Genomic DNA, 11,417 nt, shown 5'->3' on the forward strand with positions numbered 1-11,417 from the left:
GAATCCGAAGATAACTAAAACTATAATCTTCAGCAAGACTGGTAGTTTTACATCACAAACAGATATAGTCTTTAGCGGAGAAGTTGTACCGTTGTCCGATGTAGTCCCCTACTTTCGACCAGAAATGGATAGAAAGATGACTAGGTCCCACCAAGTTAATAGTGTCATTCAAAAAGTGTACAACACCTTGAGAACCTTCCACCGATTTGCCTCAGTTCTCTCTATACCAACACGTCAGAAGCTTGTTCAGGCCATAGTAGTGCCTGCATTAACAAACTGTAATATAGTGTGCTATCATTGCCTTTCTGCAGCACTCAAGGAACAGCTTTATCGTTGTTTTAAATCGGCTGTACGGTTTGTACAATGTACATGGCTTGCAACGTCGAGATACCACAATAGCCGTCAGAAACACCATTCTTGGTCACGACTTACTGGCGAATTATCATCTACATACCTGCATTTTCATGGAACGAGGATACGAGCATCAATGAATATGATCGTTTGTAATACCCAGGCATACGACAATAAGCGGAAGAAGTGTGTTAATTGCTGGAGCTTCCTGCTGGAATAGTTTACCGATAGATATTAAACAGAAACAAACTCTCTCATTTCTTAAAATGGCGATCAGAAGATCAATAGAATTAGAGAATAACCTTCAGGATAAATTAATGTAAATGTGTATTTTAAGCACCTAGCCGTTTCATGAATTTGTTAGGATTTATTTGAACCACTTTTGTATGTTTCTCATACCTGTTTCCTTGACCTGATATACAGTATCACTAACAGGCTAACGTGATTACAAATTACTGACAGATACTCCAGCTAATTCTGCTCAATTGCATGCAAACCAAAAGTGTACCGAATTTCCTCTAAATTTCAGCTGGCGAGCGATGGCTGCAAGCGAGGAAACTTGTTAACCCTGCTTTCAATACGCGAATGCTGACTGCATTTCTCCCTATCATGGATTCCGAAGCGAAAAGTCTGTGCGACAAGCTGGAACCGCTAGCCGACGGCAACACCGAGATCGACATCTTTAGCCACTTATCCAGTTGCACATTGAGCACAACCTTCGGCACCACTATGGGTCAAAATGCAAAGGAAATTCCCGAGCAACACGATTACATAAGAAACGTTGAAATGTTGGTAAATTATTGAATATGAGCAAATTTTTTACTAAATTTATGTGATTGTTTTAGTTTTCTGAAAGCGGTTGGAGAAAGACTTGTTAATGTGTATTATTTCATCGAACCAATTTACAAGTTATCCAAAGCGTATAAGATACACGACGAGGCAAGAAGAATCTGCAATGAGTTCACCCATCGTATCGTAAGCAAAAGACGATTTGAAATACAATCGCTTGGTGAGGATTTCCAACAGAAGGATGAATATATCAAACAACATCTGAATGCTTTGGATCAGATCATCACAATGAAAAGACCAGACGGAACTGGATTTTCAGATCTGGAAGTGAACGAGCATTTGTACACATTGATCGGTGCTGTAAGATTCTTGCTAAAAGTTATATACAGCTGTTTTCTATAAGTCAATTCATATTTTACAGGGAACCGACACTTCTGCCCTAAATGTTGCCTATACCTGCCTCTATCTAGCGATGTACCCGGAGGTTCAAGAAAAAGTATTAACTGAAATCAACCAAGTATTTTACTCTCCTGAAGTGGAAGTCAACATAGAAAACTTGAAACAACTCGAGTACACGGAAATGGTCATCAAAGAGATACTGCGTCTGTTCCCAGCAGTTCCGTTAGGCGCTCGGCAGACGATGAGCGCAATCGAACTTGATGGCATACGCATCCCTAAAGATCAGATCATAATCTTCAGTATGTTCACACTGCATCGCCGCAAGGACATCTGGGGACCTGATCCGGAACAGTTCGACCCGGAGCGTTTCCGACCGGAAGCAATCGAGGCACGTCACCCATTTGCCTATCTACCGTTCAGCGGAGGCCTCCGCAACTGTATCGGACATCGATATGCAATGAATGTCATGAGGATTATTTTGTTGCGGATTATGCAGAAATTTGAAATCCAGACCAATATGAAACCGACGGACTTGAAACTGAAGTTTGAAGTTACTCTCAAACTAGATGGCCCTCACAGGGTGTGGCTGGTGAGGAGGAATAAATAAATTACATCAAGGTATGAGCACCTGAAGATAGAATCAACTGCAAATAAAACATACTTGTCTTGGAACTGGTTTTCTCGGATTTCATTTTAATGAAAAATGTCAAAGAAATCAACTAAAACTCTTAACCTCCTTTTAGAGTTTATATGACTATAAAACGCCTGTAGTTAGGCATGTCAGCACAGTTATGGCACTATAAAATATAAGCTTTGGAAAAAAAAAAAGAATGAGCAGAAAACAAAAAACTTGAAATTTGAAAACTTTTTATGCTTATATCTCAAGGTTTTAGGACATTTCGTTGGAAGACGTTTGATCAATTGACATTTGTTCGAAAGTATATTTGATCGAAGGGACATTTGACCCAATGGACGTTTGATCGAATAGCTAAAACATTTTGTCGAAAGTTTTTTTAGTTATTACAGGGTGCGGCCTATTTTTCGAATGTTCTCAAAACCAAAAATTCATGTAATTCGAAATCACATAAAAAGGAAAACCTCAAATTTTGAGCCAAAAATATTATGATTGAAAGTGAATTTCTAAATTATTAAATATGGCCTTCAGTGAAGTCTTCATAATTTTATTATGTTCTAACCAATTTCGAAGCATTTCAAAACTTAATTTATAAAAGTTTGTAGAATGTCAAATTTGTCTAAAACTAAAACTAATCCTAGCGAAAAGTAGTTTTCTCTAAACTTTTCCTCTTTTTAGGCCATAACTTCATGCATACTCAATCAATTCCAGATCTATAGTTTCAGAAACCCTCCCGGAATGATAACATGCGAACGTACCCCGCGTAATTCATTACCAATACCACACAACGAATGATTGATCCTACGCCTATCTGAGCACGAACACCGAGATATTTACCAACCTGAAAATCAAAACACTTTGACTGCGAAAATATAGGAATGAGCCAAACAGTAGGTTCAACCATCATTCTGCACCTTATAGCATAAACTACTGTTAAGAGCTGATTGGTATTTATATGACATTCAGTTTAAACAATTTAACTTTCTACAACGTCACGAATCTAATTACCAAGCTTTGATGAGCCATGCACGTTTCCTTTTTTCGTTCTAAAACAATAAGCCCCAATTTACAAGTCGGCAACATTGCATAGCACTGCGGGTACCACATTTTGCCACACATGGTGTCGGGACCGCATTCCCACCACATGATGCAATCCAATGGTGGAATGCACCGTATGCGCCCAAGCATTTTCCTGCATATCATCACGCGTTGGTTGGTGTCGATTTTCGAATTAGCTCAGTGCCAACGCGGAGTTTTCTACCGAGGGCCTAATTGAATTTGAGAAAGGTTTGCAGCTATTCCAGCTCTTTTTTCCGAGGGATTTCCATCATGGGTGGGTTGTAGAGCCTGCGGTGTATAGAATTGCCATGGGATCCAGCTAGTTGCGTGCTAACATTTCGGTAACGCATCGAAAAATGGTAGGTATCCACCATCACTTGACCGACCGGCTGGTATGGTCTGGAGGGCCCATGAGTGGCCACTTGGAATATTTTTACATACGTAATTCCGGTAGGTGGCAAGGTTCTAGACACCGTTCGCTCATAGGATAATCTAACGCAACAGCTCTAAACGAACTCTAGCTACGGTGTTCCCCAGAACGTTTTTATCAGAAAAAATGTTCATCCAATCCGACTAGTAACGTTTTCCAAGCATAAGCCGCATGTTTGGGCCGAATGGAAAAAAAACGTAATGCTCGAATTTAGTACTATATTATTTAATTCTACTAGAGTTTGTATCCTTTGACAGATACGCGTATTTCGACCTCAACTGTATGGCCGTCTGCAGTGTCGTGTACTGTACTGGAGACGGCTTTACAGTTGAGGTTGAAATACGCGTATCTGTCAAAGGATACAAACTCTAGAGGAATTAAATGGTGTAGTACTAAATTCGGTCTTTTTCAACTACTTATAAGTCGAGCACTCGACACTGAAGAAGTCTGTAAGTCGCAGACGAAATAGGCCTATCTGTCAAGATAAGCAACACATATTAGAGTTTAAAGGTATTTGCTCGCCTTACAAGTGATTTTAGTATTTTATTTTTTGTTTGCAAAAGTGAAGTGTTAAAGTTCAATTTGTAGTTTTACTTATAGATATTCTACTGAACAGCTCGAAGATTTATTATCACGTAAAGCTCGTTCTTATGATTAAAATCCACAAATTCAAACGTAATCTGGAGTTTTATAGGAGGTTATGAGAAAGCAGCCTCCTGACACCGTTCATACAACCCCATTGAAAAATAACGAGCAAACATCTCTGGTGCCCATTGGGAAGTGATTCCCACTGACAGCTCAATGTTTGTAAACAAATGACCGTTTGAGGAATAACAATCGATGATGGCGAAATCTTTTTATTCGAAAAATTTCTTTTCCCGAATAACAACAGTTATTCTAACAAACGGTTGTAAACTATTGGATCGCAGTACAGCAAGTCAATTTGGGTTGATGTGATTAGCTAAAAACACATTTTAGTATTGGAGAAAAAATTCTCTAATATGATTAGGCCAATGTACGTTGTTGCTTTTGAGTTTCATGCTGACCACGAAAACATGGCTGCCTAGCACCGGGTTGTGAGAAAGTCACTGTGTGCTTGTATTAGTGTAGTGGTAAATCAAAATAAACATTGAGGGGGGAATGTGTGACGTTATACGGTTTCAGTGAAATGCTGTGAGTAGGTACAAAACGCTCCATATCGTATATCCAATACCAGACCGAAAAAAACAGCAAATACCTCTAAACATAAAAATCGTTGAGTGTTTCTTGACAATAAATTTGCGGATAAAGCTTCTTTTCTCACTTTTCAGAATCGTATTTAATTTAGACTAGAGCTCAGCCTTAGTTGGTAGCCACACAGATAGACCACAGCTTTGAGCCAACTCTTCCCTAATAGAGAAGCTAGGCAAAACACAGAACGCTTCGATGCTTACTGATTCTTCGATGGCATACTCAATTTTCTCCACCCAATAAAATTTCAATCTTGTCGCCCACTTGCGACGCCTAAGCATTCAACTATTGCCCATTGCACGGTGACGTCATCAGAAAATCGCTCTCTTTCCCTCCTTCGGGAAATCTGAAAACAACGGTGCCAGTACCTGTCAAAGTTGACAGGTACTGGCACCATTGTTTTCAAGTTTTGTTGGAGAGCGAAAGAGAGAGAATTTTGCCTTGAAATGCCTAATAGTCCATTTCACGAAATGGCAACACTGATGAGATTGCTGTTACTTTCGTTCATTACGACACCGCCTCCTGTCAAAATTTCATTCATAAAATAAACGATCAGCTGTTAAAAAACGTCTCATAAAATGAACCATTCATTTCATTATTTGCACAGACTCTATTTACCTTTGAATGGCATGACCGATACAGCCATAACAAAATAATGTAAAACAATCACGGTCGATACCTTCTCTATCCCAGATTTCCTTTGAATTTGTGGACTTATCATCAAAAAGGCATATCTTCAAAACAGGCCCACGTTTTTCTTTTTTGTAAATTTTAGCTAGGCTAAGCCATGGGAAACGACTTATGTGCACAGATTTGATGAAGATTTTTTTTTCTGGTAATAACGGTCTAGGTAGCACCGTGTTTCACCATTTGCAGCGAACGTGTGAACATGTCAGATAGCACTGATGGTAAAGTTGGTCACAAATCCTCTAATAACTATGCAGATGCCATCGACAGCTGTCCGAATTTCCCACCGTGCCACTCTTAAAAACTCCAGCTGGTGTGAGAACGTTGAATTTTAATTAATTTTCAAATAAATTACATTAATCGATAGCGATGTTGAACCGTACTGGCGAACTATTCCCCCATTTGAATGCCCAGCGACGCAAAAACGCATCGGATTTAGTCAATTGTTGCACACGTTCCTAGCAGTTTCCAGAGATGGATTACCAACCACACCTCGTATCGAACCAATACGGTGGACTACCAACGGAGGCTGAGGTTATTGTGGCGAAAAACGGACATTTCGTTGAATTTAGTGTGGCTCTGCCCGTGGCCGCCGACCGACCAGAAGTGGTGTGAACGTGTTAATTAAAAAGTGCAATGGATGGATTTAAATTGGATTTTTTGCTATTGGCTTAGGTTGCAGCAAACGTGTTAATGGGCTTGATTGGTAGTTATTGGGCAGAAAAAAGGAAGCAATCCATTCCGAGCCGATCAAGAGCATATTTTTTACAGCTTTTCTAGCTGATAGGAAATTAAATACAAAGTATTTGAGTGGAATATAAACTTGTTTTAATGGTAATAATAGAATTTTTATTCAGTGCGTATAGTACCATCGTGATGTGCGTACACCAGTGAATCAAATTGTCATCGAAACAGATGAAAAACAAACAACAAAGCCAGCTTCCACAACGGTTTGTCCCAACTGTTTCGGATTGGGTTACAATTGAAATCAAAATTGTCATGACAATCACAGGGCATCGTTGCAACCTTTTCAACACGCGATTAATCAGTTATTTTAAACACAAAACCAAATTCGTTTTATAGATGCTGTTCGATAATGTGTCAATGTTTACCAACACGGAGAAAGTTCTTAAAAATGGCTAGGCCCAGAAAATCACCGCGCACGAGGTGATCGATCATTGTCCTATTTTGTTTAAGTGGTGATAAACTGTTATTGCGGAAGAAAATTGCTGCAACAAGAATAGGAGCTGACAATGTCTTTGGTGCTACGGGTTCGGTGACAATTGATTCACTGGCGTACACAAATTTTTGCTGCACTTGGAAGTTTTTGAAAACTACTTCAAGCAATAGAACAGTACTTTTCAGAGCTATAAAAACAGTGTTCTACTATAGATTTCTTCACGATCCTTGTTAGGATCCGTGCCTTCGTTTTTTCGTTGGACCCGTAAGTGAAAGTTAGCGGTGGTAATCTTTCTTGGACACGAAAAACCTCTAAGAAGGTCACGTCTTCTTTCGCTTATTCACTGAATATGATTGCAGACACAAACAAAAGGAAGGATAAATCTCTGAATTCACTACTTCCTTCCAAAAAAGTGGGATTTAAAACTGTCACTTAACGTGGCAAGAATGGAAGAAAGGACGTTTCTTCGGAATGCGAACTTTCTTCCAAGGGTGAAATGAATAATGTTTATAATTGCATCGAAATGAGCAATCAGTTCGATACTTTAGACAAATTTTCCGAACAAAAAAATGGAGGAGCCTCTAGCCCAGGCTCCTTGATTCAAGTGAGGAAACAAAGAGTGCCGCCTATCATGGTCAGTTGCTACGAATTTGAAAAACTTAGGCAGGAAACCTTGAACTCCATCAGGGGTCCATCAAGGTTTCCTTTTAAATCGCAGGGAAACGAGACTGTCACGTTTTGCCGGAACTCTCAAAGATCTTAAACCTCAAATAAGAGAAGAAGAGAAGAAGCACATTTTTGTAAAAACTGAACGTTTGTTCAAAGTTGTCTTGAAAGGTTTCTCAAGTCACTAAAAGTACCCTAAGATCTCAAAAATGGAATATATGATTTTCCGCAGTTCAAGTAATCATTATGAAAAAGAGAACCCAATCTGGCATTCTTCGGAAAGGGCTTTCTCAATTATATTATTTAGTTCACTTTAACAAAATGATCTAAATAATCATGAAACTTTGAAAAAATCTAGGCTTATGTTCGATGTCCGTGTGACATGGAGACAACTACAGAAACCTGGAGGGAATTTTCGGAACCCCACACAGTGCCAAAAGTGGGGTCATGGCACAAAACATTGGCGCATGGATGCTAAATGTATGATTTGCGAAGGTTCTTCTCACGCTAAAGACGTCCAAAGGCAGATATACAACGGTAATGTTTTCGTTCCCGGAATTCCTCTGGCAGAATTTCAAACATTGCTCATTTTTCAGTTAACTATCACCCATCAGGTAAATTTCAATCATGCTCATTCATGAGCTAATTTTCTTCCGTCGGGTAGCCGTGCGAACCTTTTTAATTTAATTTAATTTAATTTAATTTAATAGTAACAGGCAGTTACAACTCCTCCCCTTCAAATTGCCTACCTACGGATAACCATTCTAATTGTTGCAAATCGTATGGAAAAACTCCTGCCGCCGCAGAAAACTCATATTCCGTCTCTTAATTAACGGATAAAACCAACAAAAAATCATCATTTACTAGGCTACATCGATTTTCATAAATTTTCGAAATCGAAGAACCGCATGGTCACAAATGGTAGCAAATGGGCCCGAACGAAACCACGCAAAGTTTGAAAATTCTAAACAATCGTTTAGCTACTCGGCAAGCGAATTGAAGTTTAGTATGGAAAAATGATTTATTCAGTATGGGGAAACGGACCATTTCAAAATTAAATAGAAAAAGATACCTTGAGGACGTACTAAAAATCCTCTCCCTAGCTGATAATTTAGGGCACATAACAGTGAATATTCCGTTAGAACACAACTTTCTAGTAGCTCTTCAAATAAACGAGTTCAAAATTTGGGAAGCTCCGAAAACTCCGAAAACGCATTTATTGCCATCTTTCAATCTGGCATCACAGTGCATTTTATGTAGGAAAGTGGGTGGCAAAGCCGTCTTCCGCTTCACTGCCCGCTGGATGGAGGTGCCAAGTAGTTGTTGATATTAGTTTCACTTCAATGTTAAATATTATTGTGATTTTCACCAGATAGAAAAACGGTGCCTTCAGCAAAGTTGTTACCTAGTTCGAGGACTACCCCGTGGTGAGCCTATTTTTTAGGCATTTATCCGGTAGGCGGCGCTAGTGAGCATACAAACTATGCACAAACTCTACTGATATATTCTTATATCTCAATATCCTGACCATTTAGAAAGATGATTTCTTAAACAAGTTCGTCCATATTGAAAATTGCTCTCAATTGAACATTTTGGAATTCAAGATGGCGGCCAGGAAAACAAGATCGCGACTTCCGGTTCATGGAAAACATTGTATCTCAAAATCATGATAATTAAGAAGCATGATTATTTCGATAAGTTTTTCCAAGTTGAAAATTGTTCTCAATTGGACATTTTGGAATTCAAGATGTCGGCCAAGAAAACAAGATGGCGACTTCCGGTTCATGGAAATCATTGTATCTCAAGATCCTCATCATTTAGACGCATGATTTTTTCTACATGTTCGTCCAGGTTGAAAATTGCTCTCAATTGAACATTTTGGAATTCAAGATGTCGGCCAAGAAAACAAAATGGCGACTTCCGGTTCATGGAAATCATTGTATCTCATGACCCTGAGCATTTAGAATTATGATTATTTCGACAAGTTATTCCAAGTTGAAAATTGTTCTCAATTAAACATTTTGGAATCCAAGAAAACAAGATTGGTGGCCAAGAAAACAAGATGGCGACTTCCGGTTCATGGAAATCATTGTATCTCAAAATCCTGATCATTACCCCTCTATTGACAGCTTCACTTTTTACCGCTAAAAAAATATTCAAATCGTGATAACTTTTTATTGTTGTTTCTCGATATTTTTGCACCATTTTTGCACAAGTTCTCAAAAAACTCTTCTAGTTTCAAAATAAGTGCCGGTATTGATAATTGATCATCTGGATTTGAAGATATTCCAAAATTACTTCGCGGGCCGACGCGTAGCCATAACCCATGTTAATATCTCGCGCTACAGATTTTTTATCGTATTCGAATATTCACTCCTCGGAATGATACATGATTGCGAGCATGGTGTGAAAAAATAAAGCAATTTGGTGCAGTACCACGCTGGACAAATAAAGATCTTGAAAACTCTAAAAAACCTCTTATCGTAATTTTCAGATTTTTCCAAGAACACTGTACCGATTTGTATGGTTTTTTTTTCAGAGTAGCTTCTTGTTAACTGGCATTGTATAGTATACATTTTATTATTATTATTTCTTTTTTTGAAAAATATACCAAAAAATGGCCGCTAAAGACATTTCATATGGAAAATGTCGGTCCACCAAAAAACATTGGAATATCTTCAAAACTAAATCACCAATGATTAGTATGAACACGGATTCTTAAACTAGAAGAGTTTTTTAAGATCTTGTGAAAAAATGGTGCAAAAATATTGAGAAACAACAAAGTTATCGCGATTAGAATATTTTAACGGTAAAAAGTGAAGCTGCCGATAGAGCGGTTAAGAGAGAATGATTATTTTAACAAGTTTGTGCATGTTGAAAATTTTGTTCAATTGAACATTTTGGAATCCAAGAAAAATGAATGAATATTTTTAAAAGTATGCGATTTTTCAATAAAACGGTCATAAAGAGTTAAATTCATTTTCAAGAATGCGATTAAAACTCATGATTTAGTTAACTTTAATTTTTCTTTTTTATCTACAGCAATTTTAAAAACGCTTTTTACTTAACTTGTTTGCTGGAAGTTAATGATACTATTTCAATAAATTTGGCCATAAATGGATAAATCACTAGAGTACCCTAATGTCAGAGATTGGTGGATTATTATCGGTGGTTTCAAAGCTCTACCTATAGTAGAAAAGTAGAGGATATCAACATACAATTTTTTCATAAAAATGAGGATTTTCGTTATGCAAAAAAGTGTTTAATTTCAAAGAACAGCTTATCGTCGGGTTTTTTAGAAAAACTATTTAGTTCTTCAATCACTAGCATTTTGTAAGACCCAATATTTTCATGACATCGTAGAAAAGTAGTAGAACGATGTACAGAAACCAGATTACGATTTCATCAATAAATAAAAAAAAGATACAGCATAAACAAGGTGTCCACTTTATAAAATTGACACTCCTTATCTAAAATTAATAAAAAACATAGAAACCAATTCCGGCATTGAAAGAAAGGAACAAATTATTACTAACTAATTGCGAAAAACCTCAAAAATTTGCTATGCAGTTTAAAAGCGCGCACAATTTTAATTCAAGACTTACTAGTCCAATTAAAAATCAAGTTACTCATGATTTCGAAAACATTCTCTATCAAGCGAACGATTTCGAAAATTCCTTGGAGACTGATTTTGAAGAAGTGAAAACCATAATTAAAAAAATCAAATATATAAAAGCCCCTGGCGATGATGGAATTTTTACATCCTCATTAAGGTGACGATGAATCGAAGCCAAACTTTCAAGAGCACGGATCTGGAGAACCAAACACCCGTTTGAGCTGAAAACCTAATCGATTGGTCACCACCAGCTAGTGATCCATTTTAAATCCAGACTGTAGTATTTTTTTACAGAAGCTTCTAGTTGTCGTCCAATCAGTTTGCTTTCCTACATCAGTAAACTTTTTGAAAAGGTCATTTTGAACAAGATGATGGT

At 37.8% G+C, this 11,417-nt stretch overlaps 1 protein-coding gene across 1 annotated transcript; it reads left to right on the forward strand.

Moving 5' to 3' along the window:
* The first annotated feature begins 827 nt into the window (after positions 1-827).
* On the forward strand, positions 828-2,211 carry LOC5567661 (cytochrome P450 4V2). Its single transcript, XM_021851787.1, has 3 exons — positions 828-1,139; positions 1,197-1,500; positions 1,562-2,211. The coding sequence occupies exons 1-3, from the start codon at positions 937-939 to the stop codon at positions 2,144-2,146; spliced, it is 1,092 nt and encodes a 363-aa protein (XP_021707479.1). The 5' UTR covers positions 828-936; the 3' UTR covers positions 2,147-2,211.
* Positions 2,212-11,417: the final 9,206 nt, after the last annotated feature.

Source organism: Aedes aegypti, chromosome 3 (assembly GCF_002204515.2).
Source record: "Aedes aegypti strain LVP_AGWG chromosome 3, AaegL5.0 Primary Assembly, whole genome shotgun sequence".
Lineage (NCBI taxonomy): Eukaryota > Metazoa > Arthropoda > Insecta > Diptera > Culicidae > Aedes > Aedes aegypti.

What these genes read in the sequence shown, in the direction of transcription:
- LOC5567661 (XM_021851787.1), top strand. Translation starts at nt 937, where the DNA reads ATGCTGACTGCATTTCTCCCTATCATGGATTCCGAAGCGAAAAGTCTG. An exon ending in TACATAAGAAACGTTGAAAT is followed by an intron (nt 1,140 to 1,196) that starts GTTGGTAAATTA and finishes TGATTGTTTTAG; the next exon opens with TTTTCTGAAAGCGGTTGGAG. An exon ending in TGTACACATTGATCGGTGCT is followed by an intron (nt 1,501 to 1,561) that starts GTAAGATTCTTG and finishes CATATTTTACAG; the next exon opens with GGAACCGACACTTCTGCCCT.